The 22,862-nt window shown below is 34.5% G+C and overlaps 1 protein-coding gene across 1 annotated transcript in view; it reads right to left on the bottom strand.

The window, feature by feature from the left end:
- The window catches only part of LOC145257370 (mitochondrial import inner membrane translocase subunit Tim21-like), a 28,172-nt gene that overhangs the window by 3,213 nt on the left and 2,097 nt on the right, over positions 1–22,862 (bottom strand). The window contains exons 3-5 of the mRNA XM_080115660.1: positions 14,106–14,168; positions 8,324–8,421; positions 2,096–2,169 (exon numbers count right to left, since the gene is read on the bottom strand). Of these exons, the coding sequence (XP_079971786.1) occupies positions 2,096–2,169; positions 8,324–8,421; positions 14,106–14,168 (235 nt within the window). The remainder of the gene's footprint in view (positions 1–2,095; positions 2,170–8,323; positions 8,422–14,105; positions 14,169–22,862) is intronic.

Genomic DNA, 22,862 nt, shown 5'->3' with positions numbered 1-22,862 from the left:
CACTGATTAAGAGCGTTTTTACAACCGTCAATGACAGAGTTAAGAGTCCAGTGCGACACAGATCATGGCTTGGACCAGGTTAGAAAAACTTTGGGAGATTAAGATGAACTAACTATAACTGATGAATAGAACCTTATAGAGAGCAGGGTTACTGATCTGTAGAGGATATAAAACATGTTCCAAACTCCAACCTCAAATTAATACAACCAAGAATACCAAGGTACATTTAAAAGACAAATGTTAAAGCCGAGTTACATATCTACAAGGAATATTTATTTAACAGAGAAGGGAAGAAAATAACAGTGTGTTATGTACATGCGTGTGGGTGGGTGTACCGCGTAAGCATGCCTCAAGTTAAAATGTTCATTGCACATATATGTTCATAGTGTATGCATGTCTACAAGAGTTTGTTAATGTATATATCGTATGTTCATTATGTATGCACGTGTGGGTATATACATTATATCGTCTTACCTTTTAACGAAAATGCGCCTGTTGAGACGTATGAAAACTTGTGTCCATCGACAGTCAGACAAAAAAAAGAGAGAGAAATAGCTAGATACAGGAAATAGAAATGCCACCTGTCGGATAAATCTAAAGTTGAGACAAGGGCAAATAAGTGCGTGATTGAGATACATTTGTGTACGTGAGATACCTATTCTCATATCAGTTTGAAAAGCGTCTGCCCATAATACTTCCCTCCAAATAGCCTGAAGTTAACGAGAAAAGAGGTTGCGACAGGAAAGGATATCAAACAGTTCAAAGCCTATGTAACTGTTTGGAAAGGTCACAGGTCCACCATTGTGAATGTACATGTGAACCTTAGCATTTAGAAGTCTGGGGAATATCACAACTGCTAATACGTATAAGACAACGATACGGCCACGGTAAGAACAAATACACAGCATAATTGTAACTCAAAACACAAGACTAAATCCCAGCAAAATTTTTCATTCCAAATACTGTTCATGAGTTGTAAGATTGATTAGACAAATTACATAAAATTACTTTACTATTTAATCAGTTTCTGCAATCTCGGATAATGGTACTAAATTTCCACAAAACCCAAATACACAGATTGTAGAGAGTTGTGTAAACATGCACGACGTTGCAGGTTTTGTGAGTTGCATGATATTTAATTAAAAAAATGTCCTTTTGAAAACAAAAGTTCATACTATATAAGCAGATCACTTGAAATTTTACAGAATTGATGTCAACTCCAGATACCTTGGTCAGTTAGAGCCGATAATTCTCAAATGGTCTTCTTGTGATGCCCTTAATTAAATATTAGTAATAAATATTTCAACAAATTGAGCAGAGAGGGTTGGTTTCAGTTTATGTTCGATTGAAAGAGACGTTTGTTCTGATTGCAAGTCTCTCATGCAGTAGAGATACCAAGTATCATTTTAAAATCTCCCAAATAAAACATTATTTGCTTTAACCTTGAGTTGTGATTTTGTATGAAATGAAAATCCTTTTATTACAACAGTGTCTACTCTGACCTGCAAAAAGTACCTGAGCAGCTCTGTCGGCATTCTCCGATAAGGGCGCCTAGGTGATTAGAAATAAACTAAACCCTGCCCAAAGAGAGAATACAAGGCCTAGAACTGGATAGAACATCCCAATGCAAAATCAACAGGAATCAGGTCATTATAGGAATACTCTAATTTCTGTTGATTTTGGGGATCGAGGATAAAAATCCCTACAACTTTGTGCAGTGAACGCAAATTTAATTGAATTTTTTTTTTTTCTATAACTATATAAAATTAGAAAATTGTTTATGACAATATTTCTCTCATACTTATTTACTACTAACATTCATACACTGGTTCTTGTTATATCACCAAAGTTAAGCAACATTGAACCTGGTCAGTATCAGATGAGTGACCATCTAGGAATACTAGATGCTGTATGTGGAATAACAAGGATATCTTCATGTCAACATATTGTCAAAATGGATTGCAAACTGACGACCACCACAAATAAAGGTCATCCTCTACATATCTACTACTTTTGATCTGAGGAACAAAGTTGTATGCAATGAGAGTCCATGGCTGGAAGTCACATTAGGTTATAAATCAAATCAATTACTTACTTGACATGCCGTCTTCTTCGTCTTCCTGATTCTTCTCCATAAGCTTTAATGGGTGCTCCTAAAACTTCCTGTACCTAGAAAAAAAAAAAAAAACGGCTTTGGGTTTAAAGTTTAAACCAAATGGAAGATACTTAATAAACTCACTTTTTGCTAAAAATAAAATCTGATAATATACGAGGGGCGTGCAATAAGTAATGCCCCTGACCCACTTCCCATAGCAGTAGAGCAACAAAACTTGGCACAGTTATTAGTCTTTCTCTACATAGAAACCACCCAGAGTTATGCATTTCTCCCATCGTTTGATGCAGCTCTGGAGACCGTTTTTGTAGAACACCCCAGATTGGTCCTCCAACCACGACGTGACTTCAGAAATCAAAGCTGCATCATCTGGGAAATGCTTTCCTTTCAAAAACAACTTCATGGCTGGGAAGAGGTGAAAGTCAGAGGGTGCAAGGTCAGGAGAGTAAGGAGGATGGGGAAGGATTTCATAACCACACGCCCGTGCTTCTGGTCTGGCGACATGCGAGTTATGGACCGGAGTGTTGTCCTGCAGGAGGAGAGTACCTTTGCTGATCTTGCCCCGCCTCTTGATTTTGATAGCTTCCTTTAATTTCCTCAAAAGTGAAACATAATAGGCTCCTGTAATTGTGGTACCTTTTGCCAGAAAGTCTGTCATCACTAATCCGTCCTAGTCCCAGAAAACTGTGAGCATGACCTTGCCAGCGGAGGTGGTGAGTCCAAGTGCTTTCACTGCATTGACTGGGCTTTGGTCTCTGGATCATAGTGATGGACCCAGGTTTCATCCTGTGTAATCAGTCTTTTGAAAAACTTGTACTCGTCTTCTTGGCACATCTCCAAATTCATCCTCGAGCACTCAACGCGTTCTCGCTTCTGGAATAGTGTGAGCAACCTGGGAATCCATCTGGTAGATACCTTATGCATATGCAAATGGTCATGAATGATAGTTTCCACAGACCCTGTACTAATCTTGACATCTTGGGCTATTTGGCGAATAGTAATGTGCCGATCTTCCAAAATGGCAGCCTCAACTTGACAGACAGATGCCTCATCAATGGCAGAAGGGGGACGACCAGGTCTGGGAGCTGTTTCCACAGACTTCCGGCCATGTTTGAATTCACGATGCCAGCGTTTTACAAGGTCATATGATGGGGCATTATCACCATAAGTTTCTTTCATTTCATCAAAAGTCTCCTGTGGTGTGCATCCTTTCAAATACAAAAACCGGATCACTGCTCGACATTCAACAGGCTCCATTTCACACCTGACTCAGTTCAAACATCTGTAAAATAGAAACCACAATTAGTTCAGGGCTGTAATTTGCCACATAACCCGTAGAAATATAAATCGTTGCACATGCAAAATTTCACCTATATCAGACAACTGGAAGTGGGTCAGGGGCATTACTTATTGCACGCCCCTCGTACAAAGAAGATGAAAATAAAAATACATTAATTCAATTTCATTATTATCAGTTGTACCAGTTTGCATTCTGTGATTAAATAGGTTTTAATTTTAGTCTTTTCATGTACTTAAGTTTCATCCTGTGTAATCAGTCTTTTGAAAAACTTTGACTCATCTTCTTGGCACATCTCCAAATTCATCCTCGAGCACTTGACGCGTTCTCGCTTCTGGAATGGTGTAAGCAACCTGGGAATCCATCTGGTAAATACCTTATGCATATGCAAATGGTCATGAATGATAGTTTCCACAGACCCTGTACTAATCTTGACATCTTGGGCTATTTGGCAAATAGTAATGTGCCGATCTTCCAAAATGGCAGCCTCAACTTGATGGACAGATGCCTCATCAATGGCAGAAGTTTTATTAATGCAGGTCTAAATACGTTTAAATCATATTTGATTTAAAATGTTTTACATGCTAGCTCTGAGAAACTGATTTCTAAATTAATCTATCTCTTATGTTTCTGAACTTTTTTTAGATCACGATTGATAATTCATATTTGGATTACAGTTCTAATCTTCAGTGTCATTTCCACAATGTTTCGGCTGATGTAACCTCTGGCCTTCTTCATCTTGTTGAACTCGAAATTTGTATGGAACTTTTTATTTATTCTATGAGAGTAACCTGCTCTCATTCCATTAGCCATTACTGGGGAAAACTCCCAAGTAATTTGCAAATGCATTTTGATTATTGTCTGCATTGAAGATTGAACCTTTAACCTCCAGAAGAGTGTAACTTACAAGTGAATTTTACCAAGTACTTTATCCACTATGCCAGGAGTCACTGTGGTTGATCACATATGGAGGAAAGAAGGAAATCATCTACCTATATGGGACAAAGTAAAAAATATAGACAGAAAAACAGTGGAAACTAAGATGAATCAAAGAAGCAGCGCATATGCTGGGTGATGATTAACTACTAAACAAACCTTAGTATAAAATTTAATACAATATGGGAACTATTAATTATAAATTTATAAAGTTATGATAATAAAAAAAATTATATATATTAATAATCTGCAGTAATAAGTAGTGATGTATAATGATAAGTACATTTAAAACCAAGAATAAGTTTAAGCCTCTCAAAATCCATGCTAGAATTGTCTGCAAGCATTTGGTAAAATTCAGTTATAAGTGACACTTTTTTAGGGGTTGAAGGTTCAATCTTCAGGGCGAGTGATACTCAAGAGACGATTGTAAATTATTTTGGACTTTTACTCGGTCATTGCTAATAGAACATGAGCATCTTTCTCCAAGGCCATCAGATTTGTCTTTAAAATTCACATTTTACATCCATCGTATCACTCTTATATTATTTCTGTCCATGCAATGCATGTCTTTCTCACTGGCCAGGTTTCATTTGCACACATCAGATTGAATCATTTGCAAATATCAAGTGAACACACCAAAAACAAATATTAAGATAGCAAATGAAAATATTTTTTAATAAAAAGAAAACCTGAACATATTTTTCTTAATAAACTGATATTTTGATATAATATATATATATATATATATATATATATATATATAAAACTTATGGAAATGTGATGATTTAACTGGAAATAACTTTATTTGGTGATGAAACAAATATATGAGAGAGACTACTTATATTTATAGAAAATGTTGTTGTTGCTTTTATAACTTGGAAAAAAAAACTACTCGCCCTCTGAGTAGCAATTAATCTTTACAGACAAAGAAACAATATTCATTTCACATTTTGGGAGAAAAACAACAAAAATGTTATTTGAACATTCCAACGCTGATAAAATTTACTATGTATGAACATAGTCACATTTCTTAATTAGGGGAAAAAATAAAAATAAAACGGTTATTTCATATCTTTTCAATATTCAAAGTCAAGCGATCTGATTATGTATAACATACAAATTAAGATAACTTCCCATTAAAAATCAGTTATATCTAGACTCCTATATTTTTTTTTTTGTGTATTCATATTAAAAACCCTTTTTCTATTTATTTAAAAAGAAAATACAACTTTGTTATATATGAGCCATGGAATTGCATTCACTTAGCAGAAGATGTAGCTAATTTTCATATTCTTTTAAACATTCATTTTAATTAATTCCCTATTAATTGCTTCAGTTTTCTCATGGGATGATCATCTTTAGTTAACGACTAGACTACCCGTGACCCGTTGGGTCAGTATGTTATATTAGCTATGGAATTCATTCATGAGTGTGACACTTGTGACGTAAAGAAAATAGTTTTTTTTGACATAACAGAAAAATTTCTATGAAAGTATATTAAAATGAAAAATCACGGACGGATCACTCAAACATGAAAAAAAGAATCCTCCCTATTTGTGTAAAGTTACCTATTTTTCCAAATAATCGTTCAAAAATCGAAAATTAAACATGATTTTCCTACGAATCGAACGCTGACGAAAGTCATTTAGCAGCAAAAACGCACATGAACCTACCGATGAGAAATATAAGAATGAAAAACCCATATTGGAATCCTTCAACCAAGTTATAGAAACTTAAAATCTAAAAAAAAAAAAATAAAACCTGAAGCAAAAAATAAAACCTAAATAAATAAAATAAAATAAAACTAATATTGAAACAGATTAGTAAATGTGTCAACAAATTCACCGTTCTCACACAACTATTTTGTATCTAGAAATGTAAACAAAAAATAAAAAAGGGAAGGAAGGAAAAGGGACGGATAGAGAATAGTAGTAGTAGTCTTAGCTTTACTACAATTGTTCTTATGTTTGTCAACTGGTTAAAGTTGTTTAGTTGTAAGAAAATAGCGACAGTATAGTTGTAATAAAGTATAGTTGCAAAACACCCCCACTCTTCCCATGTTAAATAATAATTTCGAAATAATCACGTTAATATTTCAGTGCGCAGGTCAAAATCTGCAAAAAAAAAAAAGAAGCGATTTGTGTTTATTTGTTTACGTTGTTATGGATTAATGTTTAGGTGCGCATGCGCAACCGGATGTCGTAAACCGGAAAGTGGGTTACATCACTCGTTACAAGGTCATTTGAGTTTTATAATTATATAGATTACTTGTAATTATATTCACACAGATATTCTACATGATTTTATACTTGCGTAATATTCACATAAAAAGGTTATAGTAAACACAGACCTCTTTGTATATATATTTGTTTAAAACATTTTGCCTACCAAACTCCTCCATCAGTTTTTTGTCTACAGACACAAAACTTATAGAGTATTCGAACCCATGCGAAACTTTATATTTGGGTTTTAGCCGGGGAAAATCGGTACAAAATGTGAAAATGAAAAAAAATGAAATTTGCCAGGTGAAGGTCCAATGACGGCATTACGAATATGCATGTGTAACGTAGTAGTTATTGGTTCATATTTTAATTTTTAACCTTGCAGCAAACAAATTGTAAGCTAAACGTCTTGATTCTGATTCTTGGTGGTGGTGCACAAGTAATTTTTTTCTTAGCTTTTTAAATCATTACTATATATTGGGTCCAATATAATCTATATATAGAAAAGGCAAATGCACCATGCACAGTTTTGTATGTCCAGCAAAGGCTTTTTTTGCCGGGCTTCTCGGATTACTATCGCTTAGAACTGTTTATATACGCCCTAGATAATAATATCTAGGACTTGCGAACATGCATCGCATCTAGATTTATTTACCTTGATTTTTACACAATTCTTGCTATTTTGGCCTCCTCTCATGTTGATTCAGCCTTTTCATATAAAAGTGAAACTGACGTGCAACTAAGGTGTGGTTCTTGGCCTACGGGGCCAGGAGCGTCCAGAAAGCAATGGACGTTTGGTCATTGTCGGTGAAAACCGTCATATCAGACAATTGCACTCATTCGGACACTCCCCTAAGCTGGTTTTCCCCAACACGTTGGGGAAACAAAACTAGACAAAGTTGGGTAAAAAACAAACCCAAAACAACTATCCCGCAGTTAAAATTAAGTGCGGAATTTAATTTCCTTTGACCTAATTATATTCGCCATGCAACTGCCACTTGTGCATTTAAACGTTAAATTGAAATTTGTTTCAGTTACTTTCCTTTCGTGGGCGAGTGGTAACTTATCAAGTTTTTCGCCTCAACGTTCCGGGTCTGATCCTACCTACCTACCTAAACTTTTTTTTATTTTACTTTTTCTTCTTTTTATATCATGTTTGCTGGCGGGGGGGGGGGGGTCTGATTTTTTTTAAAAAAGTTTAACATGGGATTTGGATCTACCCCCCCCCTCCTCCCCCAACACACACACCTACAAAAAACTTTTTTTTTTAATATTTGTCTTCGAGCCTACCTTCCTACCAAAACTTTTTTTTTCTTTTTTGATTATAATTTTGTGCATGTGCAAAAGTAACAGCAGGAGTAATGTTTTATTTAACTAACCCTGCTAAGAGTCAACTGTTTTGTTTTCAATTTTGACCCTTCAAAGGAATATGCAAATTAGTTAATCTTTATGTAGTTGCTTACATATTTATGGCTGAGTATATTAAAAAATTCATTTAAATAATTTTTAAATAGAAAAAGTAGGGTTTTAATATCAATGCCAGAGTGAGACAAAAAGCTAACTTTATAAGTATATAGATTAAGGAAAGAAAATTTTTTATTTTATTTTATTTTTTACTTTGGTAATAATAGTTTTATTGAGTAATTAAGAAAACAGTTTGAAATTGAGATAAAAAAAATATTAGAAAGAAAAAGAAAAACTTTAATGTTTCTTGCAACAAACAGAAAAAAGATAAAATCTTTCAGGATTTCTCACCTCTTCATCATGTTTACATTTCTTAAAAGCTTTTCCAAATATCGCATTTGGACTTTCTTTGGAAAGTAATTCACGGCCAATGGCATAAAACATAATTCCTAAAACCAATGAAAAGTATAAAAATTAATAAAAAAAAATTAAAAAAAAAAAAAAAAAATTATAAAAAATAATGTTGCAAAACATTAATACAACACAATTGATAATTTTTTGTAAATTGTGTTTTTTTTTTTTTGTCCTTCTCCAAGTACACTGGCATGTGTAACAAACCAAATTGTGCAAATGACTAATGCAGGACTTGGAATTTTATCAGAATATGAAGTTTATAGTTCCAAGGATAGTATGGGAATTTTATATTCTAAAGGCATGAAGTTCACTATAATCAATCAACCAATAGTTTGGGATGTTTCTATAATAAATCTTACTCTAATCTATCTTAATTTCAGAGAAAAAACTGACATCTGTGTTTCATTATAGTATCTATATGTTAATGCAATGATCTATGTAATTAACTATGTATGACATTATGTAAACTGATGCTAACCAACGAGAACGTAATTCTACCTTTCAAGAAGTTTTTCACCCCAGTGCCATCATGGTCTCTGCAGGCATGTGTAAAAATGCGCTACCATCATTTTCAACTCAATAAAAGAAAGGCAGCATTCTCTGTCCACGACTCTGCTTTGTGATTGTGATGATGTCTACCATCATATCCAGGTTTAAAGTGGCCTCAAATAATCATTCATTGATGTAAATACCTTCCATGTGTCTGTTTGTTACACTTTGCTATTTTTTGCCAAATAAATTTGATTTGATTTAACCAAGGTTGTAGAGTTAGTAGCTCAAACATTCAACTTGATTCTTAAGTAATATTGTATGTGTTAGTAAGTAGAAAAGAAATTTTCATTATCAAAATTTAATCTATAAATATAAAAGCGAAAATGTATGTATGTATGTATGTATGTACGCTTTTCTCGATGTCCACAAAAGGCTTCTTTCAGAGAAGCGCTCGCTCGCTTCACAACTTCTTAAAACTTTTTATATCATCTATAAATTGTAATATCTCACAGTTAACCATGGAGCTCGCCTGTCTATTTAATTTTATTGACTTTCAAACGTTAATTATTCCACATTTCCCGCATTGGCACGCGTTACATTCGGTTTTCGGTATAAACAAAAAGCAAAACTCGACTCTAATCACAGGCCCAGAGCCAGTGGTCTCTAGAGAGCTAAGTAACGTTTGGTCAATGTCGACTTTGTCATATCAGACGGTAGTTTTCATTTCGAGACGAGGGAGCGGGTTTTTAAAAACAAACAAACCGATTTATTGACCTCATTAAAAACTGTCTCGCACAAAATGCTAACTGCTGAATAGCTATTGCCGTCACGTCAATCAAAAACGCGCACCTGTTTTTTTTTTTCACACTTTACTATTTTCCAATTGCGCGTCGTCAAGGCTTCGGTTTTTTTTTTTCACGGGCACCTGTTTTTTTTTCACATTTTGGGTTTTTTTCACACACCTACAAACACCCGGGCAACGCTGGGTACCCCTCGCTAGTCTATATATATAAAAGGCAAAATGTGTGTGACCATTTTGTGTATGTCTCGCAAAGGCTTTTCTTGCACACGGTCCCGGGTTCGTTACTATCGCTTACAAATGTTTATATAGGTCCTAGATAATAATAACTAGGATTTGGGAATGCATGTAGCTTATAGATTTATTTACGTCGACTTTTACAAAATTATTGCTATTTTGGCTTCTCACATGTTTATTAGGCCTTTTCGTATAAAAAGCGAAACTAATTCAAAGCTAACAGCGTTCCTGGCAATCGCACCGGGAAATGTCTAGAAGCAATCAGCTTTGATCAATCTTGTATATCAGACAGTTGCTATTCAATCTGGACAATTGGGAGCTGCTTTCCCCCTCCCCAACATCTGTTGGGGGAAAAACAGTCAAATTTGGGTAAACAAACCCAAACGCTGCCTGACTTCTATTTGACCTTCTTAATTAGGTCAAATGGAAGCAGCAGAGTTAACTTTTATTGCGCACGCCTGTTTTTATAGTTAAATAAATAAATTCAAACCTGTGTATGTTGTATGTCGCAGTGACCTAATGGTTAACGTCGCCCAGTTTTTTTTTTTCACACATTAATTTCCAACTCAAGGGTACGGGTTCGATCCTCATACACTCACCTACCAAAACATTTTTTTTTTAATTATTTAAACCCCCCCCCCCCAGTTTTGATTTACCTCAAGACACCTGGGCATCGCCGGGTACCCCCCGCTAGTTACATAGAAAAAGGAAATTTCCACTAGTAATTTAAATCAGAAATTAAGTCAACATGTTCAAGGTGGTTATTCATTATGAAAAAAATCGAACAGCATAGCAACCAACTATTACAGTGCTGCAAGCAACAAAGAAAAGCAAGAGACAGATATATCAACTCCATAAACAACTATTTGAGGTTATAATCTGCACACATTGTAATGACAGCTGCTAAGAGAGCAACTCTACACATTAACAGTACATCGTCTAATTGAACAATATATATATTAGAAGGAAACTAAACAACACTTGCAAGCATGAAGTATTTGACACAGGATGCACAATAATCGATTGTCTAATGAACAGAGAAGAAGTCCTGTTTTCCACTATTTTAACAAAGCTAGGATGGCTTGGCTCTTTTCATAAATAAGTTATGGAAATGGTTGGAAAGCAATAACAAAATTTGAATAATGCAAACAATTGGAAAGCAACAATAACATAATTGTAAAAACACACGATAAATTATGAAAATCAACTGAACGGAGATGACAGTTATTCTGCCAGTTGTGAGAGACATGCATCACAACAAAAGACTCAGGAGGATAACAACAAATGAAGAGACGCACACATTCCAAAATATAAATTTTAAATTTATTAAATGTTTTAAAAATTAAATAATTATCCAATACAATGACATTTAATCAATTCGCTTCTTGAATTGTATATTAGTACAGTAATTGGGCATGTAGATTGCCATCTTTATCTTTCTACCACTTTATAGCTAGTATGAAGAAAAATATTTGTGAAATTTTGTGGGAAAAATGCTACTTCATATTTGCATGAGAGAGTAAGTAACTACGATGTATGTTTTTACATATGTTTTTATTGGCAAAACACATTAGAAATTATATTTTTAAGCAAAATAATTTGCTTTGAACTAATGCTGAATACACCCTAACATTGACTTTTTGGGATTATCAAAAGAAAAAAATAATATGCAACTGTTTTTTATGTTTTTCTTTAAATTCTTTAAAATTAAAAAAAAAGAAAAAAAAACATATTCAGTTTAAAAAAAAAGAAAATCCTTCAGACTTACACAAGATTCAAACTTGGCTATTGACATTGTAAAAACTACTTTTTTAGTAATGTGTAATCTGCCTAATCCTTTTTTTTTTTGGTCAACCAATCACATCATTTCTTTTTGCATACAAACAGAAGCTCTAAAAACGTTTTAATAGTATATATAAATGAGATAATGCTTTCTGCTATACACATACAAAGAATTGTACAAAAAAAAAAAAATGAATATTAAAAATTATTTGTTGTAATCATTTATTGCTGTTTTCCTGAATGACTGACAAAATTTTTTTACACCAAAGTTACTCAATATTAAAAAGTTGTGCTCACTTTTACCAAAGATGTCAACATAGTAGGAAGATCTATTAATTAAATAGTTTTAATCTTAATATATTATGAACAGCAGGGGCATATACCCATCACAATTTTGCTTGGAGGTTATTAAATTAACAAATTTAATAATTTTTGGATTTCCAAAATTACTTTGTTTCTCTATGTTGAGTTCTACATTTACCTTTATAAAAGGTTGCATCTTTGATCTGTCTTTATGCATATTTTCCTACATCCATAAGTATTATTTGCCACTTTATGAGGGCAGAGTTAGATATAAGGTCAGTTTCTATTGTGGAGAAAATCCAGCTCTCCAAAAAGGGGTACTTGGGATAGGGGCAAAAATAAAAATTGTCTCAGTCTAGAAAGAGTTCTTCACTGATCGAAAACAAAAAAAAGCTGGAGTGTAGTATTGCTCCTAACTAAAAGACCACTCCAAATGAGACAGAAAACACAAATTCAATTAAGGGAAACAACTCCAGCTGTAATATTTACTACATTCATCCAAAAGAGTTTCAATAATTTATGCATATAATTTTATGCTATACACTGGAACAGGCTGTCCGTCGATCTATTTAATGCTGAAACAAAGAACTTTCCATTTGAAACAGAACAAGTCTAATCTATAAACAATAATAATGTTTATTATGTTGAATGGCAGACTTGCAGATCTTTGCTTGATTAGACTGACGCACCTATTACAATTCCTTGGCTGAGCCTCAAAGGGACCAACAAGCCCGGAGAGGCAATGGCGACTGAACTATCTCTTAGGTCTCCCAAAAATCAATTGGTCACTTCAAATGCTCAATTCTCACTCTTACTCCTTCAGGGTCTATCATGCGTGACTGACTCTTGCCTTTTGTTGGCAGTCATGTTCTGCTGCCGCAAGTAGACATTCATTGAAGATAACATCCAACTGGTCTCCAGACATTATTTCTCTCACAAAGCCGAACCCAGCAGGACTCTTGCGTTACTTTTTCAAACTAAGAGAATATCTCTTGGGTGGTCCGACTCTGGTAAGAGATATTTTTAATTCTTTCCTTTAACAACTACAAAAACCTTCTCAATCATCAATTGCCATGACAATAACACCCTATCTGAGAGCTCATCCCAAAAACTCCTCAACTTAACATTCACAGGCAATATGAATTGAAACAAATACATTGAGGACATTGCCAAGGCTGTTGCAAAGAAGGTGGGTTCTCTCTACCATGCTAGAAAATTACTCACATGTAAGAGTACCCTATACTTCTACAAGATCAAAAACGCTCATGCATAGAGTATTGTCACATCTGGGCTGCTGCATTTACCACTAGTTTCTCACTCATAAATGGGGTCCAAAATAAAATAAAAAAAAGTCTCAAATCTAATATAGCCTGCACTATCAGTTGACCTCCAAACTCCATCTCATCACTGCAATGTTACATCTGTGACTTTTTACAATTAATGGAATGTGCTCTGATGAACATATAACACGTGTCCCCCTCAACGTACATACTCCTAACTAACCGAACAAGCAGCAAAATACCACCCCTTCACTGTAAAGCTCTCTAGATGCAGGAAAGCCTTCTACTTCAATCGTTTCTCCCCTTGAATTGCTAGACTTTGGAATTGCCTTCCTGTTTCTTGCTTTCCTTACTGTACTAACCTGCAGGAATTTAAATGTACTGGGAACAGACACCTCGTTACTCAACTCCCCACAGTCGTCTGTTTGGCACGATCTCAAATAATAACTGCTTATGCTTCAAGTGGCAATATGCCTTGTTCGTAGTGTAAAAGTGCCCCCCTCTCCTCTTCGCCAAACATCCAACAACTGCGCATCAGCAAAACATGCAGCACAACGCATGTTTACACATTCATTAGAGCAAATTATGATTAATCTTATTTTTTATCTGTGGTTACTCCACTAGAGCAAGCCACCTATTAGATTTTTCCATACATATTTTGATTGCAATGGTTATACCCTGGTGGACGAGTCATGAATGTCATTATAAACATAATTATTGTTTTAAATTGAAAAAAAATTTCCACAAATTTGACTAGTAAAAAAAAAAAAAAAAAAAAAAAAAGCAACACTACTTTGAATACAAAAGGTAATTTGTATACTCTTACCTGTAATTCCTATTCCAACAACAATCACTCCTGTATAAGTTATATCCTTGCTTGCTTCTTTAACTATAAAGAAATGAAAATAATTTTGATTTGCAAATAAATGATAAGCTTTACATTTGAAAATTGCAATTTTTATTCCTCAATATGTAAAATATTTTAAAAATTGATACCATTTCTAAAATAAAATGAATAGATTATTAAAATGCTCACAGACACTAATTATTATTTCTAAGCACCGCAAAATGTTTACATTTTAGGACAGTTCTTTAAGCAGTTTAAGCAGAATCTAAAATAGCAGTGATTTTTTTTTTTTTTTTTTTTGAAAGAAAACTCAAAACTAATCTTTTGGTGTACAAACTATGAACTTTTCTTTCTAATTGTATGTGTGTGTCTGGCTCACAAATCACAAATTTACAAACGTTTATGAAATCAGACTTGTATATTTACGGATGGTCCAATCTAGCATTTTTCTTCATCTTTCCTGAACACTAGCACAATTACATAGTACTAAACAAAATATGACAGCAGGAGTACATGCATAAAATATTGAATGTAGATTTAAATATGTGATGCTAAGACAAGCATTTGTAAATAGATAGGAAAACAGGTAAAAAAAAAATAAATAAATAAAAAACTACTGAGAAGGAACAATGAGAAAAACAGTATGAACAGGAACAAGTGAAAACAACTAAGATAGAACATTGACAATATACGTATATACCATCATCACTGTTAGTTTAATAACAGTATTAAACTGCACAAGTGTTCAAGAAAGCTTACAAAATGCACAAGATTATGTTATGAAAGCCTTCTGTAACTAAAAAAACAAGCCTGATTTTAATAAATCTAATATATAAACAGCTGTCTGTCTGTCTGTCTCTATATTTATAAACTCTATCTCCTCCGAAACTGAAAGTCACTGAGCAGTGCCAGGGGCCTCAAACAATTGGATTTTTTACAGGCCGTTCTTTTATGGGTCTTTAGCTGGTTAAAATTGTTTTTAAGGGGCCAAAAATGGGTCAAAATTGAAAAAATCTTTAAACATTTTATGCATTCAGTTTAGTTTATTTTTAATCAGTTTATATGCATATCACGTTGGTACAATGGTAACGTCACTAGCTTTGAATGCTTATAGTTTCAGTTTCGATTCTGCTTGATGGCACCTAAATACTTTTTTTTTAAAAACTTTTGAAATCACAACTCTATAATAATATATACAAAATCTGAACCAATTAAAATATCATATTTAAGCATATTTTATGCCCGGGCAAAGCCGGGCAATCCTCTCTCCCACTAGTACTTTTTAAAATTCTAGAAGGGATGGCTGACAAAAGTTATAATAAAATCTGTGTGTATATCAACATGGAAATTTAAGTGTACAGATACTTCTTCTCTTAGCAAGCGTCCAGATTTGCTGTGCCATATTAAAGAAAAAAAGTGCAAAGAAAAATTTACTGATGTAAGCTTATTCTTGTTTTTAGGTGATTATTTAAAAATGTTTTTATTAGTCATCTGGTCGAAACTAAGTAATCTTTAAAATAAACTGTAGTGAAGTACATAATTATATTGGGAATAATATAGTGCAACAATAAAAATGGAAATTGGCTAATCAGAAACAAATTTTGATTTATCAGCTTAAATGCTATGTAGGTCCAACTTTTAAACTATAAACAAGATAACTTTATACATTAAAAGAAAAAATAGGAAAAAACCTTTTTCTCTTAACTGCTGTTAATCTTTTAAGAATTCTCCATGATCACCATATTTGCTTTAATACCCATTTTACATGCTGGCATATGTTGAATTGCTTTTAAAAATTGACTTCCAAACTAACCTATCTTTTGGCCAGGTCTTTATTTCTCTGCCTCTCAAGTTCATTCTTATTTCATTTGCTCTCATGATTTCCTTGTCTATCCCCTCTGAACTGAAACTGCTACCATGACTATTCTACATCTATTAACTCAAGAACTCTTATTTATTCTTTCTATGTGGCCATACCATCAAAGTCTCCTGCTCTGCACATATTTCTCCATACTGTCTAGACTTAATCTTCCTCTGAGGTTATCAGATTTAAACCTGTCTTTCAGACTCACATTACACTTTCATCGTATCATTCTTATATCATTTCTCTCCATGCAACGCATGCCTTCAACCCTCACTGGTCAATTTTCACTCCCATACATCACACTGCATATACATGCCTGATACTCTTGGTCGATGGCAGTAACCATTTAAAATTAAAGAGAAGATTTGTTTCTCCTTTTTATTTTTATTTTTTTTTTACAAATGAATTAACACTTAACAGGGCCAATAATCGCTCAAAGATTAACGATAGAATGATTACTAGCTAAAAGATGAAGCACCTCATGAGAGGATTGAGAATGATTAATTGAATGTGCCAAGTTAGATTACTTGTGGAAACAGTTTATGACAGAAATCTGACGACATTGGATTTGAAGATGATCATGTTAGAATCTGTAGGGAAGTTGTTCCGACAGCAATGTGTTTCACAGACTGAAAATCTTTGCAAAAAAAAAACTTTGTTCATGGAAATTTCGCCTGATACTCGATATATTTTATTTATTTTTTTTTTTACATGGGGGTCACCACTTATCAAGGCCCGAAGGCCACTCAGGGATAAGGGTTATTGCATATACAGTAATCAATGAGATAGTATTGTAGTAATCATTAGTATTGGGGGTTTTGATAGAGTGTCTTACTTAAGGGGGCAGTTTGTCAGGAGTTTGTTTATGTTGGACTTGAAGACGTCCAAGTTGTAGTCAGGTGGGAAATAGGCAAGCGGCAGAGAGTTCCACTGGCATGCAGTTCTAAGAAAGAAGCTTTGCTCATGGAATCTACGTTTGGATTTAGGTACAGATAAAAAGTGGGGAAAATTATTGACAGTAGTTTCAGCCAGACGGGTGTTTCTCGTGAAAGATTAGCGAGGGGGGACGAGGAATTGGAGCTCAGACGAGCACCTGCCATGGAAATAATGATAAAACAAAGATAGGCTCACAACGTCTCTTCTGTGGGAGAGAGGTTGCAGGGAAGAGAAAAGGGCATCCCCCACTAAACGACAAAGTCTATTTTGTACTCTGTCAAGGCAGGATAGGCTGTTTTTAGCAGCTCCTGCCCAGATGTGGCAGTAGTACTCCATCCTTGGACATACTTGCCTTTTATACAGATAGAGAATTGCATCAGTAGCGAGATATCTTCTGGAGCGGTAGAAGGATCCCACCATTTTCTCAGCGTCCCTGGCAACAGATTTGATGTACATGTTTCATTTCAGATCAGGAGTAAAGGTCAAACCCAGAAGCTTGTCAAAACATGGAGCCTCCCCAAGACGAGAGCCATCCATTTCAATTGATGCCAGATGGGGATCAGAGCGTTGATGATGTAAAGATAGAAGCTTGGTTTTGGATGCATTAAAAGTGACCAGCCACCTCTTCCCCCATTGTACCACGCGCTCAAGATCAGAGGAGAGAGAATTAGAGAGAACTTTGTCATTTACGGCCTTTGATGTGCTGCCATAGATGGTCGTGTCATCAGCATAGATGTCAACGAATAATTTAAGTATGTGTTTTGGGAGATCATTGATGTAGATCAGGAAGAGAGTTGGGCCCAGGATGGACCCCTGTGGGACTCCAGCATTAATACTGTGGGCCACTGATTTCTGCCCATCAACCACTACTCTTATGAACCTATCAGAGAGAAATGATTTAATGATTGAGAAAACATTTCCAGTTATACCGTAGCTGGAAATCTTGTAAAGTAGGCCCTTATGTCATACCTTATCGAAGGCCTTCGATATGTCAAGAGCAATTGCCCTGGAAAGGAAACCTTTGTCAAGAGATTCACTAATCCTATGTGATATAACTGTTAGCACATCTGCTGTGGATCTTGCAGAGCGGAAACCATATTGTATGTCACTAAGAAGGTTGTTTCTGTTGAGGTGGTTGACTACTTCTTTATTTGATATGGATTCCAACAACTTACTCATGACACACAGGAGACTTATTGGTCTGTACTGAGAGGGAGATGACTTTTCATCTGAATTCTTAAATACAGGGCATACTGATGAGGTTTTCCAGGGTGTTGGAAAGCACTTCTCCTTAAGGCAACGCTTAAACAGTTTTGTAAGTATGGGGGCAAGTTCTGGTTGGAGCTTTTTCAGCACTATACCTGGAATTCCGTCAGGGCCAGTTGCTTTACTGGAATCAAGGTTCTTGATTAGGTTGGCGACCTCACGCACAGATATTTGTATGTTGCATAGCGTATTGTCTGTTATAGAAGGAAATACAGAGAGTTGAGTCATTGTCACATAGGGTAGAATTAGCTGCAAAGTTCTTGGCAAATAGTCTGGCCTTGTCTGATGCTGACGAGATGACCTCAGGTCCATTGATGATAGTTGGGATAGAACGCACGCTTCTGTTCAAGATCCTGTTTGCTATTTGCCAGAACTGGTGGGAACCAAGCCGCTGCTCAGCTACTTTGGATTTAACAGACTGAGCATATAGCTCTCTTGCATGTTTTATTACTCTTTTACAGTGGTTGCTGGCAGTCCTGAAAGCAGCTTTAGTCTCAGTACATATGGAGAAAGAAAGGAAAGTCTTAGTTTGTTATAATTCAAAGAGAGTTCTTGCTGTGAATGTTTTACAAGGAGGAACCAAACAGTGAAGTTAAGCATCTTCTATGGAAGTAACATTCTTATTTGTGATTTGTATTGATAACGTACTGAAACATTCTGTTGATCAATACAGGAAATGCTTTATAGTTCACCAGCATGGACTCTCAGTAAAAAACTTGAAAGCAAGTTAGGTGAAACTTACGTTAGAATTCTCCGGATAGTGTTAAACTGGAAAACACATCCAACCATTAGCCATCTGTATGGTCGATTGCCCAGGATCTCTTTCAATAATAAGAGAAAGAACAAAATATGCTGGACATTTCTACAGAAAGAAAAGATGAGGGCGTCAGTGATGTGGTACTGTAGGATCCTCAACACAGAATCAATGAAGTAGGAAGACCTGTCAAGACGTACACAAAATTATTCGCAGAAAATACTGCTTTACAACTTGAAGATCTTCATAAAGCCATGGAAGATAGACACCTGTGGAGGGAAAGAGTCAATTTGATCCGGGCAACCCGCCTGATACGATAGAGACTAGCAACGTTACTCCTGTGACAAAGGAACAAAAGCGATCATCCTTACTAAATTCCGATATCGATTTTAAACTCTGTCGATAACAAAGGGTGCTCTGAGCGTTGACTCTCCAGATGTGGTAGCGAATGATATAGGGAGTGGGACAATAAAAAGCACACCCCTCCCCACCCCCCAGCAAGAGAAAAAAAAAAAGCAAACTAAATAAAATTAGAGGCAAGTTAATAAGCTCCTCTCAATCCTAAGAGTAAACTTGTAGCAGTCATGAATAATGATTTATTTTTTCTCTTGAAGAAATGTCCCTGTTGGGTGATTTGGTTTCACATTAACCAATCAGCTAGCAGAACACATTTATTTCATCAGAATCAAGAAGGAATATTTCAGCCCTTTGAGAATCACGGTTGATTACTAGAGAGATTCCAGAAAACGAGGAAAGACACCTCTGTCTTTTCTCCTATCCCTGTCCACTGAACACCCAAGCATTGACTATCTTCACCTGAAGATAACTGCTCACAGATTTTTGGCAGCCCAAACAACATTCCTCATTCAGACACTGTTCAACTTTCTTCAACCTATACCAAACAGTATGGATAACTGAATAAAACGTTTTATTGTTATAAAAAAAAAAAAAAAAAAAAAAGTGGGGTGAGAGCTGTTTTTTTACAAAAATAATTTGGGATGCTAAAACCAACGCAACTCAGAGGAATTGTACTTTTTATTAAAATGTTGAAAAAGAAAAAAAAAAAAAGCAATGATAGTTACAGAGGAATTGGAATTTTTTTATGCGACATTTTTTGGTGCTTATTTAGAATGATACTTAGTTAAAAAACAAAAATACAAAAACATCTTCATGATGTACATACTCATCATAGAATGAAGATGTCATATTTCAAAAATCATGTAAATTGATCAAATTTTTTTTTAATTAAGAAAATTAAATTCTATGAACAAGCAAGGAGGAGGCCGTGAGCAGCCATATTTGTTTAGAAGTTTACCCAAATTCAAGGGCGACAATTCAATTCGACTAGAGATTTTGTTTGTAATCCAAATAATAAAAACTTAATTGCTAAAAATTGTAAAATTTTGTTTTCTTAATAAAAAAAAAACAAACTACTTGATTAATTTAGATGATTTTTGGAATATGACATCTTCGTTCCATGATGAGTACATACAAAGATTTTTCTGTATTTTTGTTTTTTTAATCAAGTGAAATTCTAAATAAGCCTCTTTTTTAGTGTAACAAAGTGTTGTATAGGTGTTTGGGGAACTATAGCACAACAAAGCAATTAGAATCATTTGATAGAAAAGTAAGGTACTTGTGAATTTTAACATCCCCGGCAATTTTAGAAAGCCATTCTTAACATGAGAAGTGGGAGAGGGACTTTGTTAACTTTTCCCTTGCTGTGGGCAGAACTCTCTGCTTGTTCAGAATTTCCCCTATATTGCAAACAAAAATAAAGAATCTGTATTTATCTATTTTATCTTCACTAAAAGGAACTTTCTTTGTGTGTGTGTGAGAGTACTTCCTTATGAACTCAGAAACGGCTGGGCAGATTTTTTTTTTTAAATTTACACAAAGATACTTGATGTGTTTGGGAGTGTTCTTTCATAGGTTTTGTATTGGAATGCATCTGATAATTATCAAAAATCGATGATTAAAAAATAAATCCGATTTTAACCAGAGTTAACACTTTTATATAACCTAACATAAGTGCATTTGAGAAGTTTTATCACCACACAGGCAGATTCTTTTATAAGACAGGGTCGCATTCAAAATAAATGTTTCTGTTTAGAGCACAGTTGAACCATGATACTTGATTTTCGCATTTTAAACTTTAAGTAAAGCCAATATTTACAGATTATTTCATAAAATCAAGAGTAGATTCTCTACAGTGCAATGTAAACTACAATGTATTGCGGACTAAACCGGTGAGAGGAGATATGTGAAGCTTCCTTCCGGTACACTACAGAGTGGGTTCCCTGACAAGAGCAAGCAAACAATCGATTTGTTTAAAAAATGAGCAATTTCATCGATTTTAATGACAATAAAAGTATGGGAGGGTGGAACATTTGTTGATCCTCATTCAATCCTGGACAACGTCGAGCCTCCCTGCTAGCATATTAATAAAAAAAATGTTAAGGTTAACGACTTTTTTATATAACAGTGTAACATTACAAAAAAGAAAGAAAATGTAATATTAAAAATATTACATTTTCTCTCTTTTTTGTAATGTTATTTATTAATATATTATAAACATTGTTATATAAAAAAGTCGTTGCAGTTTTCTTTAATAAAAAATTCCTCTGCAACTGTCATTGCATTTTCTCTCCATTACATTGGTTTTAGCATCCTAAATTCTTTTCTGAAAAAAAGAAAAAATCTCAGTCAACAAAAATGGTTTCTTTTCGTTAATTATAAATAATATTATAGGAATTAGTCTTAATTTGTGGCAGCTGAATTGTGAAGTGATTCCCATGAATGCTAAAAATCAAATGCCCCCGATAAGTTAACTTCACGCAAATCTTCTGCATCTTCAGTTCTTCCCTAATAATTGGGTATACAGTTCCTACACCGACATCAAACTGTGCACTTTTGGTGTCTATAGACATACGACAGTCCTTATCTATGAAATTCTTTATTTGGACAATCAACTGTGGTGTTCTAACTTCCTTACTCCTCACACACCTCTCATAATCCCTCATAGACTCTTTGCCTTCCTTGAATCTCTTATGCCACTTAATAGATAGTGGAGTTTGGGAGTGGATGGTCTCTAAAATAAATATAATTTTGAGAAGCAAAGAGTAAAATAAAAGTGGGTCATACGGTCGGACTGCAATAACAAGTCTACATAACATAAAATTAGAATCTTATTGTGCATTGTTATTTAAAAAAGGCACGATTTGCGTTTGCAGGGATGGTTACATTAACAATGAATTATGGTGAATAGTTAATAATATTAAGTCAAGTAGAACAAAGTTGTTTTGAGAACTATAGCACAACAAAGCAATTGAAATCATATGGAAAGTCAACTTTGGATTTTAACATGCCCGACAATTTTAGAAAGTCATTTTTAACATCCGAGAAGGGAGTGGGGAGGGGGTTCCTTGCCGTAGACAGAACTCGGTGTTTATTCAGAATTCTTTCTACCCTATATTAAAAAACAAAAATAAAGAAATATCTGTATGGTATATGTACCCATGACGGAACGCAAATATCGTATTCCAAAACAAATTATGTAAATTGAATTATCAAGTAGTCTTATTTTTCAATAAGAAAATCAAATTTTATGGTTAGCCGAGCAGTAACTGTGTCGCGACGCCATTTTGAAAACAGTCTCAAGAAACCAGGGAGAGAACTCCAAATAATTCAAACTTGCAAGATTTTAGAAAACTATTCTTAACATGTGGGACATTAACAACTTAAATTCGCTTAAAAATGATTTGTTTATTTAAAAATAAGACTACTTGATCAATTTACATGATTTTTTATACGATATTGGTTAAAAATCGAGTTTTCTTTGTCAGTTGCGTTGTGCTTCAAGATGAATGCCCGGGAAAAATCCATTCTTACTAATGTTTACCAGTTTTAAAATATG

The sequence above is a fragment of the Euprymna scolopes genome, chromosome 1 (genome assembly GCF_053919585.1).
Source record: "Euprymna scolopes isolate OS-2025 chromosome 1, ASM5391958v1, whole genome shotgun sequence".
Taxonomy (NCBI): Eukaryota; Metazoa; Mollusca; class Cephalopoda; order Sepiida; family Sepiolidae; genus Euprymna; species Euprymna scolopes.
Note: the sequence above shows the minus strand (reverse complement) of the source record. Positions and strands in the feature narration are given on the sequence as shown.